The sequence below is a fragment of the Coregonus clupeaformis genome, unplaced genomic scaffold, assembly GCF_020615455.1.
Source record: "Coregonus clupeaformis isolate EN_2021a unplaced genomic scaffold, ASM2061545v1 scaf0606, whole genome shotgun sequence".
Classification (NCBI taxonomy): domain Eukaryota; kingdom Metazoa; phylum Chordata; class Actinopteri; order Salmoniformes; family Salmonidae; genus Coregonus; species Coregonus clupeaformis.
Genome location: NW_025534061.1, coordinates 249,327 through 275,628, shown reverse-complemented (window position 1 = coordinate 275,628; position 26,302 = coordinate 249,327). Strand labels below are relative to the sequence as shown.

The following is a 26,302-nucleotide window of genomic DNA, read 5'->3' as shown; positions in this document are numbered from 1 at the left end:
GAGGATGTCGACACTCATCCAGACCGTCGAAAATAAAAAGAGTTTTGATTTCACCACACTGAATGCTGTCAATATCTTTCAGATCTGGGCAGTAGTATTGCAGAAGTTGCATCAGACTGTATTGACCCTTTTTCAGGTTAAGGTCACGGAAAGGAAGAGGAAACATGAAATGAAGATCCTGATTTGCTTTTCCCTCTGCCCAGTCAAGGATGAACTTCTGCACAGAAACTGTTTTTCCAATGCCAGCGATTCCTTTGGTCAGCACAGTCCTGATACGTTTTCTTTGTCCAGGTAAACTTTTGAAGATGTTGTTGCATTTGATTGCTGTCTTTTGTGTGGTTTGTTCCCTAGAATCCGTCTCGATATGTCTCACCTCATGTTCATTATTGACCTCTCCACTTCCACCTTCTGTGATGTAGAGCTCTGTGTAGATGTCATTTAAGAGAGTTTGGTTTCCATGGTGTCCAATTCCTTCAAATATTTGTTGAAACTTCTGCCCCAGTTTAGTTTTGATTTCTCTGGCTTTTCAAAGAGTTTTATCTAGGAAAATAATAAGATTGATATTAGTTATCACAAAACAAGAAGATTCACTAGTTCAAAAGTGAAAATCGATTATGAAGACACTAGTCATTAGAAGTGATTAGATAAATGGAGATTGGAGGTTGAAGAAGTATAAGAGATGGTGGTTGTAACCCCCTTTGATCCTTTGTCTGAAATGCAGTCTTACTTCTTATGTCTAGAAAGTTCAGTGTGATCTTCAAGGCACCCTCGCTTCCAAAACTCTCCAGCATCTTCTCAACCAAATCCAGAACATCTTCATTGTCCAGCTGGGTCTCAAAGCACTCTGGGTAACAATGGATCAGAGGATTTTAGAAGAGATTCAAATCACTCATGTTTATCAGTGTCTGACCTAGTAGAGACGAAGTGTCCAACGACATTGGGATCTACTAAAAAAGGCAGATATCACTTACTGAGAACATTCTTCAAGAAGGAAGCAATCTTGGGAAACAGCTGTCAACATATAAACAAGACAACAAGATAAGAGAAAGATTCAAAAAAGTTGTTCAGCGTGCAAGGCTAGATCCCACTGGGCACAGACGTTAGTTCTACGTCTAGTTTTGATTTACATTTGATTGAGTTGTCAACTAACGTGAATTTAACCAAAAATGTCAACATGTCATTGGATTAAGGTTCAAAGTTAGGTGAAAAAAATACCAAATGCTTTTACATTGACTTTTTCAAATCCAGTCAGTTTTCCATGTTGATTCAACGTCATCACATTGATTTTTTTGGTGTTGAAATGACGTGGAGCCAACTTTGATTCAACTAGTTTTTGCCCAGTGGGATGGTTATTCAATGTTGTGTTCCTCTAGTAAGAATAGATACAGAACATCATTTCTTACCTCTATGTAGCGTTTTCTGTGGCCTCTGTGGTCCTCCACTGCACACACATTACAGATGAGTATCTGGTCTGTCTTACAGAAGATTTCCAGAGCTTTGTGGTGCAGCTGGCAGAGTTTCTGCTCCAGGTTTCCTGTCACCTCCACCAGGGTGTGTTTTTGCAGTGTAATGCTGCCTTATGTGGCTCTCACAGTAGGAGGCAGTGCAGATCAGACAGGACTTCACAGCTTTGAGCTTTTTCTCAGTGCAGAGATCACAGGCCACATCTCCAGGTCCAGCGTAGCAGTGAGTTGACTCTGAGTGCTTATGTTGGAGAGGTTCAAGTGAGACAAAGACGCTTATGCACTGCCTGCAGTAACTGTGTCCACAGGGGATGGATACTTGATCCTTTGGCTCTCTTTCACACAGGGCACACAGGTCTACTGTTAGCCCACTAAAGAGATGAGGAAGGGAGAACAGTTTATGTCTTTCTCAACCTGCTTGTTCAATGCCAATGAACCACAAGGCATAAATGAGCCATAAGTTCAGTGTTATTGCAATGCATTGTCATATTGTCTTTATTTATGTCCTGACAAGTCACGAGATGCATGTTGCTGTTTACCTCTAAAAAATAGTGTTTTATTAGGCATTTTTTATGACCATACAGTATCCTGGTTGAAATTAATTGGCTGAATCATTGAGTTGTCACTCTTCAGGCTGGGTATAGTTGACTCTGCTTGGTGCTCCTGGACACTAAACAAAACAGGGAGACAGATCACCTAAACTACATTTCAACAATTGTATAACTAACTCAGAATGTATACATATTTTGGACATCTGAGCAATCTTGAAGGAATCCTATTTGAGTCAGAAAAGGATATTCATGATAGGTAAGATATACAAAACTTTGCAGAGAGCCAATCAACTGACAACCTCTTAGAAAAAAATATAAACTATTGGAACCAAGACTTAAAAATAACTGACATTGGCACAAGATGGATGGAGTGTTGGAACATAACTAACGAACTTAGAGTTAATGAAAATGTACGCTTAATCCAATATAAATTAATGTATAGAATTTATAATACAAGAGACAAATTTCACAAATTCTACAGTAAAACGGCATAGTCATGTCTTAAGTGTAAAACTAAAAATGATAGTCACACTAAGCCCAAACCAGATGGGATGCTGTGTCGCTGCAGAATGCTGTGGTAACCATGATGGTTAAGTGTGCCTTGAATTCTAAATAAATCACATACAATGTCATCAGCAAAGCACCCCCACACCATCACACCTCCTCCTCCATGCTTCACGGTGGGAACCCCACATGCGGAGATCATTCGTCACCTACTCTGTGGCTCACAAAGACACGGCGGTTGGAACCAAAAATCTCTAATTTGGACTCATCAGACCAAAGTACAGATTTCAACCAGTCTAATATCCATTGCTCGTGTTTCTTGGCCCAATCAAGTCTCTTCTTATTATTGGTGTCCTTTGGTAGTGGTTTCTTTGCAGCAATTCGACCATGAATGCCTGATTCACGCAGTCTCCTCTGAACAGTTGACGTTGAGATGTGTCTGTTACTTGAACTCTGTGAAGCATTTATTTGGGATGCAATTTCTGAGGCTGGTAACTCTAATGAACTTATCCTCTGCAGCAGAGGTAACTTTGGGTCTTCCTTTCCTGTGGCGGTCCTCATGAGAGTCAGTTTCATCATAGCGCTTGATGGTTTTTGCGACTGCACTTGAAGAAACTTTCAAAGTTCTTGACATTTTCCATATTGACTGACGTTCAGGTCTTAAAGTAATGATGGACTGTCATTTATCTTTGCTTATTTGAGCTGTTCTTGCCATAATATGGCTCACATCAACACCATTATCCCAGAAATCCTAGACCCACTCCAATTTGCATATCGCCCCAACAGATCCACAGATGATGCAATCTCTATTGCGCTCCACACTGCCCTGTCACACATGGACAAAATGAACACCTACGTGAGAATGGTATTCATTGACTACAGCTCAGCGTTCAAGACCATAGTGCCCTCAAAGCTCATCACTAAGCTAAGGACCCTGGGACTAAACACCTCCCTCTGCAACTGGATCCGGGACTTCCTGACGGGCCGCCCCCAGGTGGTAAGGGTAGGTAACAACACATCCGCCACGCTGATCCTCAACACGGGGGCCCCTCAGGGGTGCGTGCTCTGTCCCCTCCTGTACTCCCTGTTCACTCATGACTGCATGGCCAGGCACGACTCCAACACCATCATTAAGTTTGCCGATGACACAACAGTGGTAGGCCTGATCACCGACAACGACAAGACATCCTATAGGGAGGTCAGAGACCTGGCCGTGTGGTGCCAGGACAACAACCTCTCCCTCAACGTGATCAAGACAAAGGAGATGATTGTGGACTACAGGAAAAAGAAGCAAGCCATTGGCATTTGGGTCACTGAAAACGTTCCTTAACTTGAATAAAAGAGGGAGAGGAATAACTCAACTTTGCTCATTAAAAGAAAGAGGAAGGAGGCTTACTTCAAGGGTTTGTCGATTAAGAAAGGGAGGAAAAAGGGATAAACTGCCCTTTCTTACACATATGTGCTGGATTTATGTTAGCTACAACCTCATCCACAGGCTAATTGCTACCGAGACACAGCTGGTAGATTAACTATAACCTTCTCCCCTGGTTCAATTGATAATGAACACTCCTACTCGGCACAGACGTCATTTCAACATCTAGTTCTGATTTACATTTGGTTGAGTTGTCAACGTAAATTCAACATCAAAAAAATGTACCATGTCATTGGATTTAGGTTAGAAAAGACAAAATTCCCTTACGTTGATTACTTTTTGCAAATCCAAGCAGTTTTCCACGTTGACTCAATGTCATCGCATAGAATTTTGGTGTTGAAATGACGTGGAAACAACGCTGATTCAACCAGTTTTTGACCAGTGGGTTGTTAGTTACATGATCATGTTTTCATTCATAAGCAGTAAATCATTATTCAGTTCTGTATTATACTTTACATGATTGTGTTGCATGATATTACGCCATTTGTATAGGCTTGGGGACACACATGCGATTTTGGGAGGGATTTTTTACTATGTTTATTTATGATTATCTCTTTTAGCCCACCAAGGGCTAGTCTTGCAGGAGTCCTTTCCGTATGTCAATTTTTTTTGGAAATAGTATAGAGCAGGGGTATTCAACTCTTACCCAATGAGATCCGGTGCCTAATGGTTTTCTGTTCTACCTGATAATTAATTGCGTACACCTGGTGTCCCAGGTCTAAATTGTTCCTGATTAGAAGGGAACAATGAAAAAACGCAGTGGAACTGGCTTCGAGGTCCAGAGTTGAGTTTGAGGGGTATAGAGTATGGAAATGTACTATTGATAAAAATACATCGTAAGAATGAAATGTTCCCTTGTGTGATATCATAAAGTACTTCCAAGAGGTCTGGACCTTAAGAACTTAGCGGCCCCAATGATACTTACGCTGCCGGGTTGCTAATTTGAGCCCATAATGCTGTGTTGTGATAGGGAGTTATCATCTGAGTGTGTTTTTGTATGTGTGTGCATGAAACTAATGTGTGTGTGTCTATACCTGTCTGTGTGCATGTTTACTTTTTTATTTTACATTTTAGTCCTTTAGCAGACGCTCCTATCCAGAGCGACTTACAATATTGAGTGCATATATTTTCACACTTTTTTGTCCTTTGTACTACGTGTGTGTGCATGACTCAACAAAATATGATCCCTTATTGAACATCCATGTTTACCTCTCACCTCCTCCCTACTGGTTAATCATTCATCATTAGCGTCTGGAATACCAGGGAAAAGTGGGGAAAAGGTCAGGATTAAAGTCCACCTGATATTAGGTGAAGCCAGCAGGTCAGACATTCAGTCGGAGGTTGTTTAAGCCACGTACTACCCAGAGATGGCGATAGTTTTGGGGGCTTACACGTTGGGGCTGCTGGGGGTGAGCCTCTTCGTTTCAATGCTGACCTACGCCACCTACCAGCTACTCAGCAGTTACCTGTATAAATGGAGGGAGATGAAGCCCATACCAGAGATTGAAGGCACATACCCCCTCATAGGGAACGCACTGCAGTTCAAAGCCAACGCTGGAGGTGAGACAGGAGAGGTTATGAGAAAAAATAGGAAATGAGAAGGGTATTTTGAAGAGGTGGTGCTTTTATCAGTTTAACATTTGGGTTCTAACAATGATGACTTAAATTATGCCAGCCTTTCCATAATATCTTTATTTAAGAAATACTTTTTAACATTAAAGAACGAAAATAAATCCATTGATTCAGAAGATTTGTGAATCAAATATCCCATTTGAACGGTGATTCACATTAATCTGTCCTAGAAATGAGACTGATGTCATTAACACAATATATTGTCTGCATTGTTGCTGCACTGAGATTCGTGTAAATGTGACATAGTCTTCACAATCCATGCGCCGCATCACAACAAAAATTATCATGCTACACATTAGCAACTTCTTCTGTAGTTTATCTACTTCCGTTCCTGATACCGCACGCCAAAGCAATGCACAAGTTGGAAAAAATCCAATGCATGTGACACTGCACGTAGTGCCAGGCACCACATCCTAGTCCGGCAGATGAGTCGCAGCGGTGTGAATTTGCCTCCCATTGGATTTAATGGACTTCCGCCGGAACATATACAGTTTGATCAGTGGCGGCTCCTGAAAAAATTCTCAGGGGGGGCAATTTTTCTGATGATTTAGGTGACCTACACACATTTTAAAAAAGATATGTCCAGCAACAACATGAAGACAGGGGCAGCATATAAGTCAATACTGATATACACATTACTTGCTTCAAAAAGGCCTCATGGTTGAATTGGAAATATGTGCACCTGAGCAAGCAGGAGCTTTTGATAGAGGCTACTGAAAACATTGATGCAAGTTATTGGTAATAAGAAATTTTTATAGACTTCCATATTCTGCCCTCTTGTATAGATTTGTGAAAATGAACAGTGATAGACATTTTGCCTGAAAACAGAATTTGAAAATAATTTCTAGAAAAGGTAAACACAGCTATCTGTATGGCTTTGTAAATATTAACAACCATATTCTGGCCAATTGTATAGATTTGTAAAAAAAATTGTTTACTTTTTTAAAAATGAAAAATAACTATTTTAAACAACATCAACTGTGAACTGATTTGGGCGTGTGTGTGTTAAAGAGACAGACAGGGAGGGACAAAGAGAGAGAGAGGCTACATTACTTGTACTGAAACTGTTCTCTTCTCTCTTTCAATGCAGAAAAGCGGTCAATGACTTTCTCATTGAAATCAGGCATGCTGAGGACTAGTTTACTAGTTACTTTTTTAGCTTGCTGCATGATCAAATTCAGCTGATGCGCATAGCAATGCACGTAATGGCCTTTCTTGAAATGCTCACGCACCTTTTGCCTTCTCTCGCCTCATCACACTGGCTCCATCGTAAGCTTGCGCAATGAGTTTGACTTTCACGTCGTCGGCAAAAGACCGTTCAGTCTCTCCAAAAGCACACTGGCGATTGAGACTGAGGTTGATTCCGAGATGGGAAGGAACTCAAAAAAGCGCTCCTGCACTTTGTGGTTGTCTCTTTGATGTGAACTTCTTTCAAAGAGACAATCGAGTTGCACTGAACGCTATAGCCATCTTGATAGTAGTACGTGAATTGATTGATGCTGCTACCCGCTCTTTTCTTAGTTACGTTCATGGTTACGTTACGTTATGACGAAAGCGCGTAAGTGCAAGCCCTCAGAAACCCATAGAGATTGTATTGAAAGCTCTGAAATTTGAAAAAAATTGATTTTACATGGGAGTCTATGACAGACTTCTGGGCGATTTTCAACCTGACTGAAATCGCCCCAAAAGGGGGGGGAGCCATTTGAAGCACGACTTTAGCCTGATTGGACATTTAGTGGCAGTGTGGCACTGTGGCAGATCAGACGTCTAGATTACAACACTGATAACTACTGTTGCCGTGATATAATTGATTAGAAAAAAATTCCCTTCCTTTTCCCGTTTGGCAGTGCGTCGCCCATATCGCCCTATTGAACAGACCGCCCCTGAGTTTGATGCAACCGGTGTGCACGAGGCTTTAAGCCTCATTCATATTACATCTGAGCAGTCCATTGTGTTGCGCCGGATGTCATTCATTTCAATGGGGACAGTCCGCAATGGAGTGGTATCACAGTGGCATCTCAGTGCCCACTTGAAGTTGAAGCTTCTGTTGCTAAACGGATTCCGCATACATAATTTTTTGCTGAACTTTGCGTTGTCTTTAGTGAAGCCAGAGTCCGTCAATAGAACAGGAAATTACCAAAGCACAGAAGACTATGAAAATATGTGGTTTTCGGTGATGCTAGCTAGCTGCTCTGTACACGAGCTTGACTTGCTAGAAGTTAGAGAAACAAGTTGAGAAAAAGTAGCTTGACGAAACATGTTTTACTATCACCCGAAACAATATGTTTATCCTGTCTTGAATGAAAATATCTTATTTTGAAATCTCCCAAAATAAATGCGGTCTCTGACGAGAGACTAGCCTCTCCTCCATCTTGTCTTGCGTTGTGAAACCCTATGCTTTCCATCCAGTAGCGGACCAAGATTGCATGATGATGAAGTATGGAGTAATGAAACACGTCACAATGTGTACGGGGCATTAGACCATGTGACTGTAAAATACTTTAGAGGGCCCCACTTTACGGGCAAGGAATGGCCGACCAACAGTTAAAACTATTGTACTAGGTTTTTTTCTTCTATAACTTCATATAGAGGAAGCATCGATCTAGATTCTAGAGAATTATGAATGTGCAAGGCAGCATTGTAAATGACATCTAAATTGTTTCTATCCAAATGAAACATCACAAATGTTTAAATATGTGTCAATCTGTGCGCGTGTGCTTATTCAGGTGTGTGCATGACAAAAATATTATCCCTTAATAAACATACATGTTTACATCCCCCTTGCTATTGGTTAATCATTCATCATAACTAGTGGCTGGAATTACAGTAGTTTAGGGAGGGGATCTTGAAAAGCACTCACTCATTCATTCATTGTCATTCATTGATCTTCCAATCTACCCACATACTGTATGTAGTCATCAGATAGTCAGAAGCTTGAACTAGTGAATGACTTCAGAGAGTTCTCTTTCTTTGGTTTCAGATTTCTTCCGTCAAGTCATTGGCTACACAGAGCAGTTCAGAGACTCCCCACTGTTAAAGATTTGGATCGGACCAGTACCCATCCTCCTTCTGTTCCATGCAGAAACCATTGAGGTAGGCATATTAATCAAATAATTGACTTGCATCAACTTGATGCATAACACTTGTATGTTTTGCAAAGTGTTTAAATAAGGTGAAACATACAAGTTGGAGTTACACTTTTTTTGAAACCTCAACATTTCTGCCTACTGAACACTCCGGAGATTGAAATCTACTCTTCATATAAAGTAGTAATTCCACCACATACTGGTAGCCTGACAATCAAGATATGGTAACTGCTATCAAAGCCCATTATGCTGCTTTGGGTACAAGTGTGCCTAAGCAAACAGACTGTATTGAATACTAGAGGAAGAGTCAAATTTTCCATAAAAACATTATTTACTAAAGCAAAAAAATTAACTTTGCTTTTAAAAAGTTTGGGTTTTACGTTGATATATATTTGCTGTTAACTGTCTGTTTGTTGATGATGCCATGCCAATGACCAACGTTCCCTCTGTGAAAAATAAATAAACTATATTGTGTTCTATTTTCTATTCTATTCTATTTGATTGTCTATTTGATTCTATTTATTCTGTTTTATTCTAAAGACAGTTCTGAACAACCCTGTTCATATGGACAAAGCCTATGCTTACAAGTTCCTGCAACCTTGGCTCGGCACTGGTCTACTAACCAGGTGGGTGTCCCAAAACAGAGCACATTCGAGAAAGATCAAACGTATATGCATTTGAGACTACAGAAAATATGTATTATAAAACAAGATAGGAACAGAATTCTTAGATAAGCCTTCGATCATTGTTGGGGAAATAACAATACATTCTGAGAAACGTCAATACTTTCCAATATTTTCTGAACTCCGTCTCACTCTGTATCACTTGCTCTACATCTCCCTCTCTCTGCTTCCCTTCCTTTTCTATCTGTCTGATTCTCTTTCTTTGCCACCCTCCCTCTGTCTCTCTCTTCCTCTATTTCTCCCCCCTCCCTCTGTTCCCCACCTCCCTCTCCCCAGCACGGGGAACAAGTGGCGGCGGCGGCGGAAGTTGCTCACCCCCACCTTCCACTTCTCCATCCTGACGGAGTTCCTGGAGGTGATGAACGAGCAGGCCGAGGTGCTGGTGGAGAAGCTGGACAAGGTGGCAGGCAAGGGTCCCTTCAACTGCTTCAACCACGTCACCCTCTGTGCCCTCGACATCATCTGTGGTGGGTCTGGATGTGGGGTGATTCTAGCGGGTCCAAAGGCTCAATGGGTTAAAAAGATTTCACATTCTTGTGGCCATTTCAAGTCAACTAAAAGATCTATCAAAATTGCAACCAATCTTGCAATAAATATCTCTGTATATGATTTTCCTTTCAGAGACTGCAATGGGGAAGAAAATCTACGCTCAGAGTAACTATGACTCAGAGTATGTCCAATGTGTGTACAAGTGAGTGCCTCGTCCTGAATGCAACAGACAGATGTTGTCATGCCCAGTGTTGTTTTGAAGTAGAGGGTATCGACGGCCGACCATTGCTCACTGTCCCTGCATCTCTCTCTCTCTCTCTCTCTCTCTCTCTCTCTCTCTCTCTCTCTCTCTCTCTCTCTCTCTCTCTCTCTCTCTCTCTCTCTCTCTCTCTCTCTCTCTCTCTCTCGTGTTTCCCCCTCCTTCTCTCCTTCTGTCTGCACTGTTGGTAGTTGGTTGCAAGTAGTAGCCGTCTTGTACCACGCATGTTGTTAAACTCTGTAAATGCTACAAATAAACAGACTTTTGGGGACAATATTCATTGCAAGAAAATGTAATGGAGCGGAATCAACTTGCATCAAATTAATATCATTTTCTCTCCCTCGCATCCCTCCTACTGTCCCCAGGATGAGTGACATCATCACACGGCGACAGAGGATGCCGTGGTTCTGGCCCGACTTTTTCTACAACTACTTTGGCGAGGGCTGGGAGCACAACAGGAGCCTCAAGGTCCTCCACTCGTTCACCTCCAATGTGAGTCATCAGTCAATCAGTCAATCAATCAAAAAGGGGCTTTCGACTATTTAGCTGCACCCAGGGAAATAAGCTGTCATCCATCAGCTCCCATCCATCCAGCCAAGGGCCTGTTCAGAACGATGGCCATTACAGAATGTTCAGATAGAAATGTATTGTGTAGAACATAAATGATTGTCTGTACGATAAAATAAGAAATCCCGTCAGCGCTATTCATTCTCTTTCTATCTGCAACGTTAAGAACGCATGATGTCAAATGTTTTCACTGAATACACCCCAGGTGATCTACGAGAGGGCGGAGTACATTGCCTACGTCGAGTCGGACAGCGAATCGGACCAGGGCATGAGGAAGAGGCGGGCCTTCCTGGACATGCTTCTGAAGACCACGGACGAGGAGGGCAACAAGCTCACCCACGAGGACATCCAGGAGGAAGTGGACACCTTCATGTTCAGGGTCAGAGGTCAAAACCTCTATCACTCCATGTAGAATGTATTACAGATTTATCATTGGTGTTATTTTTATTGCCCCCGTCTTGCAGGGTCATGACACTACAGCCGCAGCCATGAATTGGGCCATTCACCTGCTGGGCTCCCATCCAGAGATGCAGAGGAAGGTTCAACAAGAGTTGCAGGAGGTGTTCGGTAATCCCCCCCTCTTTTCTAACCCTTTATTTTCTCAACCCTTTACTGCCTGGTGTTGCCGTATGGCAACATATCATTTCTCTTCACCTCTTGCTTCCCTGAATGAAAAAATATAAACACCATTGCTTTTTACAGAAGGGGGGGGGGTGTAGACTAGCCAATTATGTGCTTAGGTAAAGTCACATGACATGCACCCACATGGGGCTCCCTTTCATAAATGCCATCCACATTGTTCTCATAAAGCAATCATTTTTACATTTCCCCTTCAATGAAAAATGTAAACTCAATCTCATGTTAGTTAAGAGGTGATATTAAACATTACATCCAATTTCCCTAGAATTTGTTCTTGGGAAATTGATCAAATGCATTTGTTGGCAATCGGCAACACTGTGTGATAGTTGAACTGCAATTCAGTTGATAGGGGCCAGGCAAAAGACAGTGAAAATATAATTTTCAGATTTTTTGGCGTAATATTGATATATTTTTATAAAGATAACATATATTTGTTATATACAGTGGGGGAAAAAAGTATTTAGTCAGCCACCAATTGTGCAAGTTCTCCCACTTAAAAAGATGAGAGAGGCCTGTAATTTTCATCATAGGTACACGTCAACTATGACAGACAAAATGAGAAAAAGAAATCCAGAAAATCACATTGTAGGATTTTTTATGAATTTATTTGCAAATTATGGTGGAAAATAAGTATTTGGTCACCTACAAACAAGCAAGATTTCTGGCTCTCACAGACCTGTAACTTCTTCTTTAAGAGGCTCCTCTGTCCTCCACTTGTTACCTGTATTAATGGCACCTGTTTGAACTTGTTATCAGTATAAAAGACACCTGTCCACAACCTCAAACAGTCACACTCCAAACTCCACTATGGCCAAGACCAAAGAGCTGTCAAAGGACACCAGAAACAAAATTGTAGACCTGCACCAGGCTGGGAAGACTGAATCTGCAATAGGTAAGCAGCTTGGTTTGAAGAAATCAACTGTGGGAGCAATTATTAGGAAATGTAAGACATACAAGACCACTGATAATCTCCCTCGATCTGGGGCTCCACGCAAGATCTCACCCCGTGAGGTCAAAATGATCACAAGAACGGTGAGCAAAAATCCCAGAACCACACGTGGGGGACCTAGTGAATGACCTGCAGAGAGCTGGGACCAAAGTAACAAAGCCTACCATCAGTAACACACTACGCCGCCAGGGACTCAAATCCTGCAGTGTCAGACGTGTCCCCCTGCTTAAGCCAGTACATGTCCAGGCCCGTCTGAAGTTTGCTAGAGTGCATTTGGATGATCCAGAAGAGGATTGGGAGAATGTCATATGGTCAGATGACACCAAAATATAACTTTTTGGTAAAAACTCAACTCGTCGTGTTTGGAGGACAAAGAATGCTGAGTTGCATCCAAAGAACACCATACCTACTGTGAAGCATGTTGGTGGAAACATCATGCTTTGGGGCTGTTTTTCTGCAAATCGACCAGGACTACTAATCCGTGTAAAGGAAAGAATGAATGGGGCCATGTATCGTGAGATTTTGAGTGAAAACCTCCTTCCATCAGCAAGGGCATTGAAGATGAAACGTGGCTGGGTCTTTCAGCATGACAATGATCCCAAACACACCGCCCGGGCAACGAAGGAGTGGCTTCGTAAGAAGCATTTCAAGGTCCTGGAGTGGCCTAGCCAGTCTCCAGATCTCAACCCCATAGAAAATCTTTGGAGGGAGTTGAAAGTCCGTGTTGCCCAGCGACAGCCCCAAAACATCACTGCTCTAGAGGAGATCTGCATGGAGGAATGGGCCAAAATACCAGCAACAGTGTGTGAAAAACTTGTGAAGACTTACAGAAAACGTTCGACCTGTGCGGCAGGTAGTGTGGTGTATTAACATTATGACTGTTTTGGAACAAAGAATGTTGTTTTATGATCTTAGTTCAAATGTGGCGTTTGGAGGGTGACGCCCCAGGGGAGACTGGTATTGGCCAGAAGAGGGAGCTACCCATTGGGAGGTTATATAAAGGGGAAAACGGGGATAGCTCAAGATTTATTTGACTGCTTCTCGTCTCCCGGGTTGTATGCTGTAACCTCGTGGTTTTATAAAGGTTGAAAGATGCAGCCTAGCAGATCCTTGATTGACGGTAACAACTACGAATAACCACACTACAGTAGCTTAGTGGTTAAGAGCTGCCAGTAACCGAAAGGTCACTGGTTCTATCCCCGAGCAGTAGGTGAAAAATCTGTCGATGGCCCTTGAGCAAGGCAACCCAATTGCTCGTAGTCGCTCTGGATAAGAGCGTCTGCTAAATACGTAAATGTTATAACAAAGTATTGAGAAACTTTTGTTATTGACCAAATACTTATTTTCCACCATAATTTGCAAATAAATTCATTAAAAATCCTACAATGTGATTTTCTGGAGAAAATAAATCTCATTTTGTCTGTCATAGTTGACGTGTACCTATGATGAAAATTACAGGCCTCTCTCATCTTTTTAAGTGGGAGAACTTGCACAATTGGTGGCTGACTAAATACTTTTTTCCCCACTGTATGCGTGGATTAAAAAAATTATAATCTTATTTATTTAAAAATATAAGATGGCCAGAGTAAATTATGCAGATAGTATGAAGGAATAAAAACAATCAAATTATAATTCAAACACCTCATTTATATATATATAGAAAACACTGTTTTAAATGTTATTAATAGTTGCATATTGTTACCGTTGTCTCATAGTGTTGCCATACGGCAACAAATCAAAAAGTTAGTTAGTTAAAAAAACGAATCCAACATTTTATTGCATGGTTGTATCATAATGCATGCTGTAGAGTCAAACTCATTCCATGGAAGGCCTAGTTTCTGCAGGTTTTAGTTTTTTCCTTTCAAAGGAGCTAGAAACACAAGCATTTCGCTACACCCGCAATAACATCTGCTAAATATGTGTATGTGACCAATAAAATGTGATTTGATTTAGACAACCAGGTATGGGGAGATCCTCATCAATGAAGTACAAGGGAGGAGTGAAAACCCACAGCCACTCGGCCCTCCATGGAATGAGTTTGACACCTGTGTTAAAGTATTTTCTTGCACTTGATTTAGACAATGGAGACTGGTAAGTGGGAGAGACAGTCCGACAGAAGGAGAAGCTGCTGGGATTGAACCCTGGTCTCGGAAGCGTATTTAGAGCAGCTGGACACATTACAGCTAGACCATGTGCTCTGCAGGAGGTGTTTGGTGATTCTAACCACTAGACCATGTGCTCTGCAGGAGGTGTTTGGTGATTCTAGCCACTAGACCATGTGCTCTGCAGGAGGTGTTTGGTGATTCTAACCACTAGACCATGTGCTCTGCAGGAGGTGTTTGGTGATTCTAACCACTAGACCATGTGCTCTGCAGGAGGTACTTGGTAATTCTAACCGCTAGACCATGGGCTCTGCAGGAGGTACTTGGTAATTCTAACCGCTAGACCATGTGCTCTGCAGGAGGTGTTTGGTGATTCTAATCCCATAGTCTCCCGTCACTATCTGTGACAAGTATCTCTTTGACAGTAGATGCAGGTTTGGTTTAGTTACTATGTTTGATGACAGACGAACATCACATCCATTCCTGTATCTCCATTCATAGATGTGTCCGATTGCCCCATCACCACCGAACATTCATAATACTGTGTAACATCCCATTTTTGTCCCCCCAATTCATAGCTGTGTCCGATTGCCACATCACTACAGAACATTTATAATGGGATGTAACATGCATTCTTGTACCCCTGTGCTCAGGTGTGTCCGACCGGCCAGTAAACACAGAGGATCTGAAGAAGCTGCGCTACCTAGAATGTGTCATCAAAGAGTCCCTGCGCCTGTTCCCCTCTGTCCCCTTCTTTGCCCGCAGCATCGGTGAAGACTGCCACATCAGTGAGTGACATTCATTTTTTAGGGGGTAGATCAGCTTTAATATTGCAGATAGATTGTAACTTTCATCAATGTTATTGTCTGCATCACTTCCAATCCCCCATATCCCCATATCCCCCCCCACAAATATATATATATATATATATATATATATATATATATATATATATATATATATATATATATATATACACTGCTCAAAAAAATTAAGGGAACACTTAAACAACACAATGTAACTCGAAGTCAATCACACTTCTGTGAAATCAAACTGTCCACTTCGGAAGCAACACTGATTGACAATAAATGTCACATGCTGTTGTGCAAATGGAATAGACAACAGGTGGAAATTATAGGCAATTAGCAAGACACCCCCAATAAAGGACTGGTTTTGCAGGTGGGGACCACAGACCACTTCTCAGTTCCTATGCTTCCTGGCTGATGTTTTGGTCACTTTTGAATGCTGGCGGTGCTTTCACTCTAGTGGTAGCATGAGACGGAGTCTACAACCCACACAAGTGGCTCAGGTAGTGCAGCTCATCCAGGATGGCACATCAATGCGAGCTGTGGCAAGAAGGTTTACTGTGTCTGTCAGCGTAGTGTCCAGAGCATGGAAGCGCTACCAGGAGACAGGCCAGTACATCAGGAGACGTGGAGGAGGCCGTAGGAGGGCAACAACCCAGCAGCAGGACTGCTACCTCCGCCTTTGTGCAAGGAGGAGCAGGTGGAGCACTGCCAGAGCCCTGCAAAATGACCTCCAGCAGGCCACAAATGTGCATGTGTCTGCTCAAACGGTCAGAAACAGACTCCATGAGGGTGGTATGAGGGCCCAACGTCCACAGGTGGGGGTTATGCTTACAGCCCAACACCGTGCAGGACGTTTGGCATTTGCCAGAGAACACCAAGATTGGCAAATTCGCCACTGGCGCCCTGTGCTCTTCACAGATGAAAGCAGGTTCACACTGAGCACGTGACAGAGTCTGGAGACGCCGTGGAGAACGTTCTGCTGCCTGCAACATCCTCCAGCATGACCGGTTTGGCGGTGGGTCAGTCATGGTGTGGGGTGGCATTTCTTTGGGGGCCGCACAGCCCTCCATGTGCTTGCCAGAGGTAGCCTGACTGCCATTAGGTACCGAGATGAGATCCTCAGACCCCTTGTGAGACCATATGCTGGTGCGGTCCTGGGTTCCTCCTAATGCAAGACAATGCTAGACCTCATGTGGCTGGAGTGTGTCAGCAGTTCCTGCAAGAGGAAGGCATTGATGCTATGGACCGCCCATTCCCCAGACCTGAATCCAATTGAGCACATCTGGGACATCATGTCTCGCTCCATCCACCAACGCCACGTTGCACCACAGACTGTCCAGGAGTTGGCGGATGCTTTAGTCCAGGTCTGGGATGAGATCCCTCAGGAGACCATCCACCACCTCATCAGGAGCATGCCCAGGCGTTGTAGGGAGGTCATACAGGCACGTGGAGGCCACACACACTACTGAGCCTCATTTTGACTTGTTTTAAGGACATTACATCAAAGTTGGATCAGCCTGTAGTGTGGTTTTCCACTTAAACTTTGAGGGTGACTCCAAATCCAGACCTCCATGGGTTGATAAATTTGATTTCCATTGATAATTTTTGTGTGATTTTGTTGTCAGCACATTCAACTATGTAAAGAAACAAGTATTTAAAAATATTATTTCATTCATTCAGATCTAGGATGTGTTATTTTAGTGTTCCCTTTATGTTTTTGAGCAGTATATATATATATTCATATACATGAATTACACATTCTTAACCATTAATGTTTATTTCAGTCTGTCATTAATTCTCAAACTGATTTAAATTTACAGGATTAGGTATACACTACTTTTAATTAATACTAATTGATGTACATATTCACAATGGGTGGCCTGTGCCAAAATGGAAGTTGAACCTACAACCATGGTTTATCCAGCGCCTTTCCATTTCAGTCTTGTTTAGTTATTTTTTGTGGTTATGTGTTAATTCTTCACGTGTACATTTTGTGGACCTAATAAACTAACTTGTGTTTCACATTTTTGCGCCTGTAGATGGTTTCAAGGTTCCCAAAGGTGCCAATGCCATCATATTGACCTACTCCCTCCACCGTGACCCGCGCCACTTCCCCCAGCCTGAAGAGTTTCGCCCTGAACGCTTCATGCCGGAAAACTGCGTTGGGAGACATCCTTACGCCTTCATCCCTTTCTCTGCTGGACTCCGCAACTGCATCGGTAAGAATAGGAAACGTTCAAGACATTTAACTAAGTAGCACCAACGTTTTAGAAAATTGGTAAATCAACATCATTCCATTTGAGATGAACGACACAAGATTTGTCTCGTTGATTTGTAGAATATCACTCAGGCTATATTTTGTCAGCTTGAAACATAAAATTTTTACTACAGTGGGCCTCTAAACGTGTGTCCAATGAGGTTGTCATCCTCACATACTCTCGCTACTTTAATAATGGTTACAGATTAAGGTTGAAGACAATAAGGCATTTTAAATAGTGAAAACAAAATGGACGATTAAAAGTGTGTCCGATGAAGATGTCATCCTCACATGCTTTTGTTACATCCCTCAGGTCAGCGCTTTGCCATGATGGAGGAAAAGGTGATCCTGGCATCCATCTTCCGCTACTACAACGTGGTGGCGTGTCAGAAGCGGGAAGACATCCGTCCACTAGGGGAGCTCATTCTTCGCCCCGAGAAGGGCATCTGGATCAAACTTGAGAAGAGGAAGCAGCAGCAGTAGATAATCTAGGGAACTGTTTGAACACACCATTCCTTCCTCCCTCCTTTGGGAGTAATCGCTGATCTAACACTAATTGATAGGTAAAAGTAAATAGTTCTAGCACATACTGTAGGATAAATTCTTTAAGTATTTAAACAGGGACGAATAAAACCCTTAACGCCTACCCAGTAGGCTTACATTGCATTCGTGTTCTCTCGGTACTACAGGAAAATCTGAATCTTGAGACTGCGAAACTCGCAGAAAGTTATTTTAATCGTCATAAACAGGTTTCTGATATCCAAAATCGTTTGAGTTTCCAAATGAAAAGTAGGAGTGGGAAACTTGGGGAACATTTATTTTCCCAACATTGACTTTAGATAGGTCCGTTTTTTTACTTGTGAGCAGTGGAGGCTGGTGGGAGGAGCTATAGGAGGACTGGCTCATTGTAATGGCTGGAATGGTATTGATGGAACGGAGTCAAACATGTGGTTTACATAGTTTGATGCCGTTCCATTGATCCTATTCCGGCCATTACAATGTGCCCATCCTCCTATAGCTCCTCCCACCAGCCTCAACTGCTTCTCAGGTATGGACCATATGAACACATAATTATACCACCAAGAATATCTACCCTATCCAATAACACTTTATCACAACTTTCATTTATAAGCCATTAATAGGTCATTATAAGGCATGTGTTAACTTGAAAATGTGTTCCTACTTTAATTTTTTATTTTATTTTTATTTCACCTTTATTTAACCAGGTAAGCCAGTTGAGAACAGGTTCTCATTTACAACTGCGACCTGGCCAAGATAAAGCATAGTTGTGCAATAAAAAAACAACACAGAGTTACATATGGGGTAAAAAACATAAAGTCAGAAATACAACAGAAAATATATATACAGTATATATAGTATATATAGTCAAAATGTTCACCAACATCACAGCTGCGTTTTTCACTTGTTTTTCAAGCTCTTTGGATGGTATCTTCTCTAATAACAAAAATGGCTGGATGTATAATTTAATAAAAGAGTATTCCTAATTGCGTATTTATTTGTTACAATGGGGGTTTGAATTAATCGAACATAGCTGAACTATGCCACCTTTTTAATATCATAATGTCAGGTCCTCAAAGCTAAAGTCAGGGAAGGAGCATGGTAATGAACAGGCCAGATATTGTACAAAATCGGGTTTATTTACAATCAGAAAAGAAAATGGACACCAACTTTTTTATTGCAAACATAAATGAGTCTGGGTAGACAAGCATAGCCAATGGAAGAATGTTGTGAGTTGGAATCCCCTATAATTGCATTATAAATGCATTCCATGCATCTACAATCACATTTGCATTAAGCAGAGGCATTTTTAGGACTTCCACACATGGGGAATATAATATTTCAGGTTCTGGAGAAAAAAATTCATTTTATATACGCATTTCTACATTATTTACATGATAGAAGACATTAGCAGAATCTTTTTTTATACCCCACAAATTACAGAAATTAGTGGCTACTCGGACAGTGAAAACTCTGAGAGCAATTAAAACAACCTGGTCTTGAATGCAAACCAATAGCCCAGGCCAATGAAGAGACACACAGACTGTACAATATTAGGAGGAATATCTATAAATATATATCTATATCATTTTTGATAATTGATTTAATTTATCAGGGAGTGCTGCAGCACCTCCAGCAGCCCTACTTATGTAGACAAGGAAGAGTCTGGGTAAATCCAATATTAAAAAAAATAAAAAAATAATAATAATAATAATAATAAATATTTACACCGACTGTACAAAACATTAGGAACCCCTTCCTAATATTGACTTGCACCCCCTTTTGCCCTCACAACAGCCTCAATTCGGGAATGGACTACAAGGTGTCGAAAGCGCACCACAGGGATGCTGGCCCATGTTGACTCCAACTCTTCCCACAGTTGTGTCAAGTTGGCTGGATGTTCTTTGGGTGGTGGACCATTCTTGATACTTACGAGAAACTGTTGAACGTGGAAAACCTAGCAGCGATGCAGTTCTTGACACACTCAAACCGGTGCCCCTGGCATCTACTAACATAACCTGTTCAAAGGTACTTAAATATTTTGTCTAGTTTTAATAACATTTGAATCTGAAGGAAGTACGGTTTGAAATGCATCAGAAAGGTATTAGGAAGTTCAAGAAAACATCAAGGAAAACATCAGCCAATAATTGTGTATGATCTTCTCATTCCAAAATCATGGACATTAATATGGAGTTGGTCCCACCTTTGCTGCTATAACAGCCTCCACTCTTCTGGGAAGGCTTTCCACTAGATGTTGGAACATTGCTGCGGGGACTTGCTCCATTCAGCCACAAGAGCATTAGTGAGGTCGGGCACTGATGTTGGGCAATTAGACCTGGCTCTCAGTCGGCGTTCCAATTAATCCCAAAGGTGTTTGATGGGGTTGAGGTCAGGGCTCTGTGCAGGCCAGTCAAGTTCTTCCACACCGATCTCAACAAACCATTTCTGTATGGACCTCGCTTTGTACACGGGGGCATTGTCATGATGAAACAGGAAAGGGCCTTCCCCAAACTGCTGCCACAAAGTTGGAAGCACAGTATCGTTTAGAATGTCATTGTATGCTGTAGCGTTAAGATTTCCCTTCACTGGAACTAAGGGGCCTAGCCAGAACAATGAAAAACAGCTCCCTACCATTATTCCTCCTCCACCAAACTGTACAGTTGGCACTGTGCATTGGGGCAGGTAGCGTTCTCCTGGCATCCACCAAACCCAGAGTCGTCCGTCGGACTGCCAGATGGTGAAGCGTGATTCATCACTCCAGAGAAGGCGTTTCCACTGCTCCAGAGTCCAATGGCGGCGAGCTTTACAGCACTCCAGCCGACGCTTGGCATTGTGCATGGTGATCTTAGGTTTGTGTGCAGCTTATCGGCCATGGAACCCATTTCATGAAGCTCCCGACGAACAGTTCTTGTGCTAACGTTGCTTCCAGAGGCAGTTTGGAACTTGGTAGTGAGTGTTGCAACCGAGGACAGACAATTTCTACGAGCTACATTAGCATTCGGCGGTCCCATTCTGTTCGCGGCTGAGCCATTGTTGCTCCTAGACGTTTCCACTTCACAATAACAGCACTTACATTTGACGAACTGCCTTGTTTGAAAGGCGGCATCCTATGACGGTGCCACGTTGAAAGTCACTGAGCTGTGTGCATGATTGTATACACCTGTCAGCAACGGGTGTGGATGAAACAGCCGAATCCACTAATTTGAAGGGGTTTCCACATACTTTTGTATATATAGAGTATGTGTTCCTGAGAGTATGATCTTTCAGTGATGGGGTCATAATATTTTGTAACTTAAACCGTTAAAAAGTTAGAGCCACATTTCTAGGAAGAAAAAATAAACCGCTCTGTTTATTACAACCGCATTTAGTGGCTACAGGAGGTTACTCTGGTAACCCCGGTTTTATGAACCAAGCGCAAAAAATTGTTTTATCGTGACCCCATTTCATAAATTAGGCCACCCCAAGTTTGGGAAACTCTGCAATAGCCTATTTCAAGATAAGCTACTTTGAAAAACAGTGCTGTTAGTTCAGAATTGCTCAAAAGCCATTGATATTTTTTTGTAGCTTCTACAGACAGATTAGTCTTCTATTTTCAGCAATAGGCATTTGCTTTCCAAACTGTATGTTTTATGTCGCGATTGTATTTAAAACATTTGTTAAAGACAAACTGACAGCCGCAACCAACCATATAATTATAGATGGCAGTTCCCATTGAAGTCATGACCACAACGCAACAAGCTGCTCCATATTTGCTGCGTGTGCTGCCCAAATTGCAGACTTCCTGTAAGTGCTTGTGATAAAATCCACAGCTATTTTCTAGAAGCTATTAATCCTCTGTGGCTAAATTATGCTCTCTGGTTTAGTATTTCAAATTATTTGTATTTGTCTGTTCAGACAGGAGTAATATAATTTTGGGATTTCTTTTTATTTAAAATTTTTTATAATTGATTTAATTTATCAGGGAGTGCTGCAGCACCTCCAGCACCCCTACTTATGTAGACAAGGAAGAGTCTGGGTAAATCCAAAACCCAGGATAGAGGGGCTCAGTGAATGTGGTGTAGAATGTGTGAAGGTGTTTCTGTTTACCAAAAGACACACTATAGAAGGACAAAGTACCAGCTGGCCAGTCAAGATACACACCAATTCTGTGCGTAACAGGGCCACGGAAGAATGTGATATTGGGTCCCGCATTGTTAAAGTAATAGTAACCTTCACCAGCGCAGTTCAAACTCCAGGACTTGGTATTTTGTCCAATCCAACTGTCAGACCCCCATCCCATCCGAGTCATTCCTTTGTAAGTCACTCCAATGTCAGGCTCTCCACCATCCCACACCACCTCCCAGTAATATCGAGATCCAGATAAGCCTTCTCTACAGAGAACTTGGGGATGCCATTGAAATCTGTCTCGATGGTCTTCATAATGCTGCTCTTTGTCCACCCGTGTCACCTTCCTGTTCTCCTCAGAGAGTAACAGGTGTGTGTTTGCTGTATTTGGGTCCATGGTGAGCTGACAGGCATCTGTAGACAAAGGGGATACATTGTCATACTCATTATCTCTAGCCCCCTACCAGTATATACAGTTGAAGTCGGAAGTTTACATACACCTTAGCCAAATACATTTAAACTAAAAAAATCCCTGTCTTAGGTCAGTTAGGATCACCACTTTATTTTAAGAATGTGAAATGTCAGAATAATAGTAGAGAGAATGATTTATTTCTGCTTTTATTGCTTTCATCACATTCCCAGTGGGTCAGAAGTTTACATACACTCAATTAGTATTTGGTAGCATTGCCTTTAAATTGTTTAACTTGGGTCAAACGTTTTGGGTAGCCTTCCACAAGCTTCCCACAATAAGTTGGGTGAATTTTGGCCCATTCCTCCTGACAGAGCTGATGTAACTGAATCAGGTTAGTAGGCCTCCTTGCTCGCACACGCTTTTTCAGTTCTACCCACAAATGTTCTATAGGATTGAGGTCAGGGCTTTGTGATGGCCACTCCAATACCTTGACTTTGTTGTCCTTAAGCCAATTTGCCACAACTTTGGAAGTATGCTTGGGGTCATTGTCCATTTGGAAAACCCATTTGCGACCAAGCTTTAACTTCCTCACTGATGTCTTGAGATGTTGCTTCAATATATCCACAGCTTCTAAAGCCATGACATCATTTTCTGGAATTTTCCAAACTGTTTAAAGGCACAGTCAACTTCTGACCCACTGGAATTGTGATACAGTGAATTATAAGTGAAATAATCTGTCTGTAAACAATTGTTGGAAAAACGACTTGTGTCATGCACAAAGTAGATGTCCTAACTGACTTGCCAAAACTATAGTTTGTTAACAAGAAATTTGTGGAGTGGTTGAAAAACTAGTTTTAATGACTCCAACCTAAGTGTTTGTAAACTTCCGACTTCAACTGTAAGTGAAACCAGTAACTTTCTATGTTCTGTAGTCAAAAATAAGATAATTACTCTCAATGATGTAATCAGGAGTACAAAAAAACAGTGATTTATTTTTTGCAGTGACATGGAGAGCAGGCAGACACCCTCCTACTGGCTGGAAACTTGGTGTAGTTTTTGACAATCAGTTTTTTTATTACCGACGATGACATCATCAAGAGTTATTTTTTACTACAGCACACACAAAAGAAAATCGCAGTTTTAACATACAGCAGGACCTCGCAGATACGAACACGTCGTGAATAGAGGTCGTTCTAAATCCTGAAATGTTGGTACATTTTAAAAAACACTCTTCGGGTTTGAGGTAAATCCAAAACCAGAGTTCTTTGAGGTTCTACTGCATGTAGACACTGGTATGGTTAAAGGGGCAATCTGCAGTTGCTACATACATTTTTGGACTTTTAAATTAACGATATACACTGAGCATACAAAACATTAAGAACACCTGCTCTTTCCATAACATAGCATTCACCTGGATTCACCTGGTCAGTCTATGATCCCTTATTGATGTCACTTGTTAAATCCACTTCAATCAGTGTAGATGAAGGGGAGGAGACAGGTTAAAGAAGGACTTTTAAGCCAATTGAGAAATGGATTGTGTATCTGTGTCAACTCAATATTAGGAAAGTGTTCTTAATGTTTGGTATACTCAGTGTATATTATATACCCATTGATTCTTGAATAATATAACTTATAAATGCCTCATAAGCTTAGTTCAATGGTCGTACCCCATCAGAACCCAAAATATAAGCTTGTTTACTCCAATGTTTGTGAACAAAATAATTGTAAACGAACACTGTATAGCCTCAAAACATGTTTAAAACTATAATTTATATGTCATTGATTGTCAGTCCTTGCATCCATAGCTCTATGAATTTGAAGTGGTTACATTTCTTCAGCCCCATCCCTCAGCTGTTTACCAAAAACAGTGGAGGGGTGACCTTCACATTACCCCTTCAATTAAGATTTCTTACACTGATAAGACATTATGAATATGATATTTAAATTGTTAAAATTGTTAATTCAACCACAAAAAAACAAAATCGTATAAAATGTTATTTTGTAGGTACAAGTATGTATTCATTACTATGTCACTATATCTGTAGTTCTGAAGATGCAGTTGATTACAACTGAAGGGACTTACATTTTCTCAGCCCGGATACCAGCCTGCACTCTGCACCGTGATCCACACTGTAGTAAAAACAACAACAACACAGTTATTACGTAACAAGGAACACCCATGAATACTTATGTGATAGAAAAGCTCCTCACACTACAAGGTCTTACTGTATGCATAATTTTTTCTTACTTCAGCTTCATCGGTTTGCATGTGGGATCCCCTTGACCAGCTGAAAGCAGTCGCCCTGCAGAGTCTCCTGGGTGATTATAGCTCAGGTCCAGCTCTCTCAGGTGGGAGGGGTTTGACCTCAGAGCTGAAGCCAGAGCAGCACAGCCCTCCTCTGTGACTTCACAGCCAGACAGTCTAAAGAGGGAGAGACACAACAGATGTGTAGGTTCGGGTAATGATCTACCATGTGGCATCTACACTACACATCTGTCCATGACACAAACATTACCAGACTTTGACAGACAATAACGATCACAGAAATATTGTAAAGAATTTCTAATTCACAACATTGTTCTTCTTTAAACAGCTGTACTTACCCCAGCGTCTGTAATTCACAGTTTGGATCCTTCAGTCCAGCACACAGCAGTGTAACACCGGAGTCCTGCAGATTGTTGTCTCTCAGCTCCAGTTGTTTCAGTTGTGAGTTGGATGCCCTCAGGACTGAGGCCAGATATGAACAGCAACCCTCTGTCAGACCACATTGACCTAGACTGCAGCATGGGTTCACAAGAGTATGTTAAGGATGCATCCATGACAATTACAGATACACACACACACACACACACACACACAGTGCATTCGGAAAGCATTCAGACCCATTCGGAAAGCATTCATCCTCAATCTACACACAATATCCCATGATGACAAAGCAAAAACTGGATTTAGAAATGTTTGCAAATGTATAAAATAAAAAACAAATACTGTATTTACATAAAGATTCAGACCCTTTGATATGAGACTCAAAATTCAGCTCAGGTGCATCCTGTTTCCATTGATCATCCTTAAAATGTTTCTACAACTTGATTGGAGTCTACCTGTGGTAAAATTAAATTAATTGGACATGATTTGGAAAGCCATGTCAGAGCAAAAACCAAGCCATGAGGTCGAAGGAATTGTCCGTAGAGCTCAGAGACAGTATTGTGTCAAGGCACAGATCTGGGGAAGGGTACCAAAACATTTCTGCAGCATTGAAGGTCCACAAGAACACAGTGGCCTCCATCATTCTTAAATGGAAGAAGTTTGGAACCACCAAGACTCTTCCTAGATTTCGCCGCCCGGCCAAACTGAGCAATTGGGGGAGAAGGGCCTTGGTCAGGGAGGTGACCAAGAACCCAGTCAAGAACCCAGTGGTCACTCTGACAGAGCTCTAGAGTTCCTCTGTTGAGATGGGAGAACCTTCCAGAAGGACAACCATCTCTGCAGCACTCCACCAATCAGGCCTTTATGGTAGAGTGGGCAGACAGAAGCCACTCCTCAGTAAAAGGCACATGACAGCCCGCTTGCAGTTTGCCAAAAGGCACCTAGACTCTCAGACCATGAGAAACAAGATTCTCTGGTCTGATGAAACCAAGATTGAACTCTTTGGCACGAATGCCAAGCTTCACCAAATAGGGCCATCTTCGGTATACCACCCTGACCTTTTCAAAACACAACTGATTGGCTCAAATGCATTAAGAAGGAAAGGAATTCCACAAATTAACTTTTAACAAGGCACACCTGTTATTTGAAATACATTCCAGGTGACTACCTCATGAAGCTGGTTGAGAGAATGCCAAGA

The 26,302-nt window shown here is 41.8% G+C and overlaps 2 protein-coding genes across 2 annotated transcripts; one reads left to right on the top strand and one right to left on the bottom strand.

Annotated features, from left to right (window-relative positions):
* The first annotated feature begins 5,260 nt into the window (after positions 1–5,260).
* On the top strand, positions 5,261–18,086 carry LOC121561203 (cytochrome P450 4V2). Its single transcript, XM_045216100.1, has 11 exons — positions 5,261–5,510; positions 8,563–8,675; positions 9,209–9,294; positions 9,628–9,818; positions 9,973–10,042; positions 10,465–10,591; positions 10,872–11,045; positions 11,131–11,233; positions 15,010–15,144; positions 17,205–17,384; positions 17,736–18,086. Exons 1-11 carry the CDS (start codon positions 5,318–5,320, stop codon positions 17,903–17,905), a joined length of 1,542 nt encoding a protein of 513 aa, XP_045072035.1. The 5' UTR covers positions 5,261–5,317; the 3' UTR covers positions 17,906–18,086.
* A 2,860-nt stretch (positions 18,087–20,946) lies between these two features.
* Positions 20,947–25,255, bottom strand: LOC121562847 (stonustoxin subunit beta; the record flags this gene model as incomplete). The annotated part of the gene is made up of 4 exons (XM_045216099.1): positions 20,947–22,459; positions 24,541–24,587; positions 24,706–24,879; positions 25,062–25,255. Coding segments are annotated over 4 exons (942 nt in total), but the record flags the coding sequence as incomplete, so codon positions are not given.
* Positions 25,256–26,302: the final 1,047 nt, after the last annotated feature.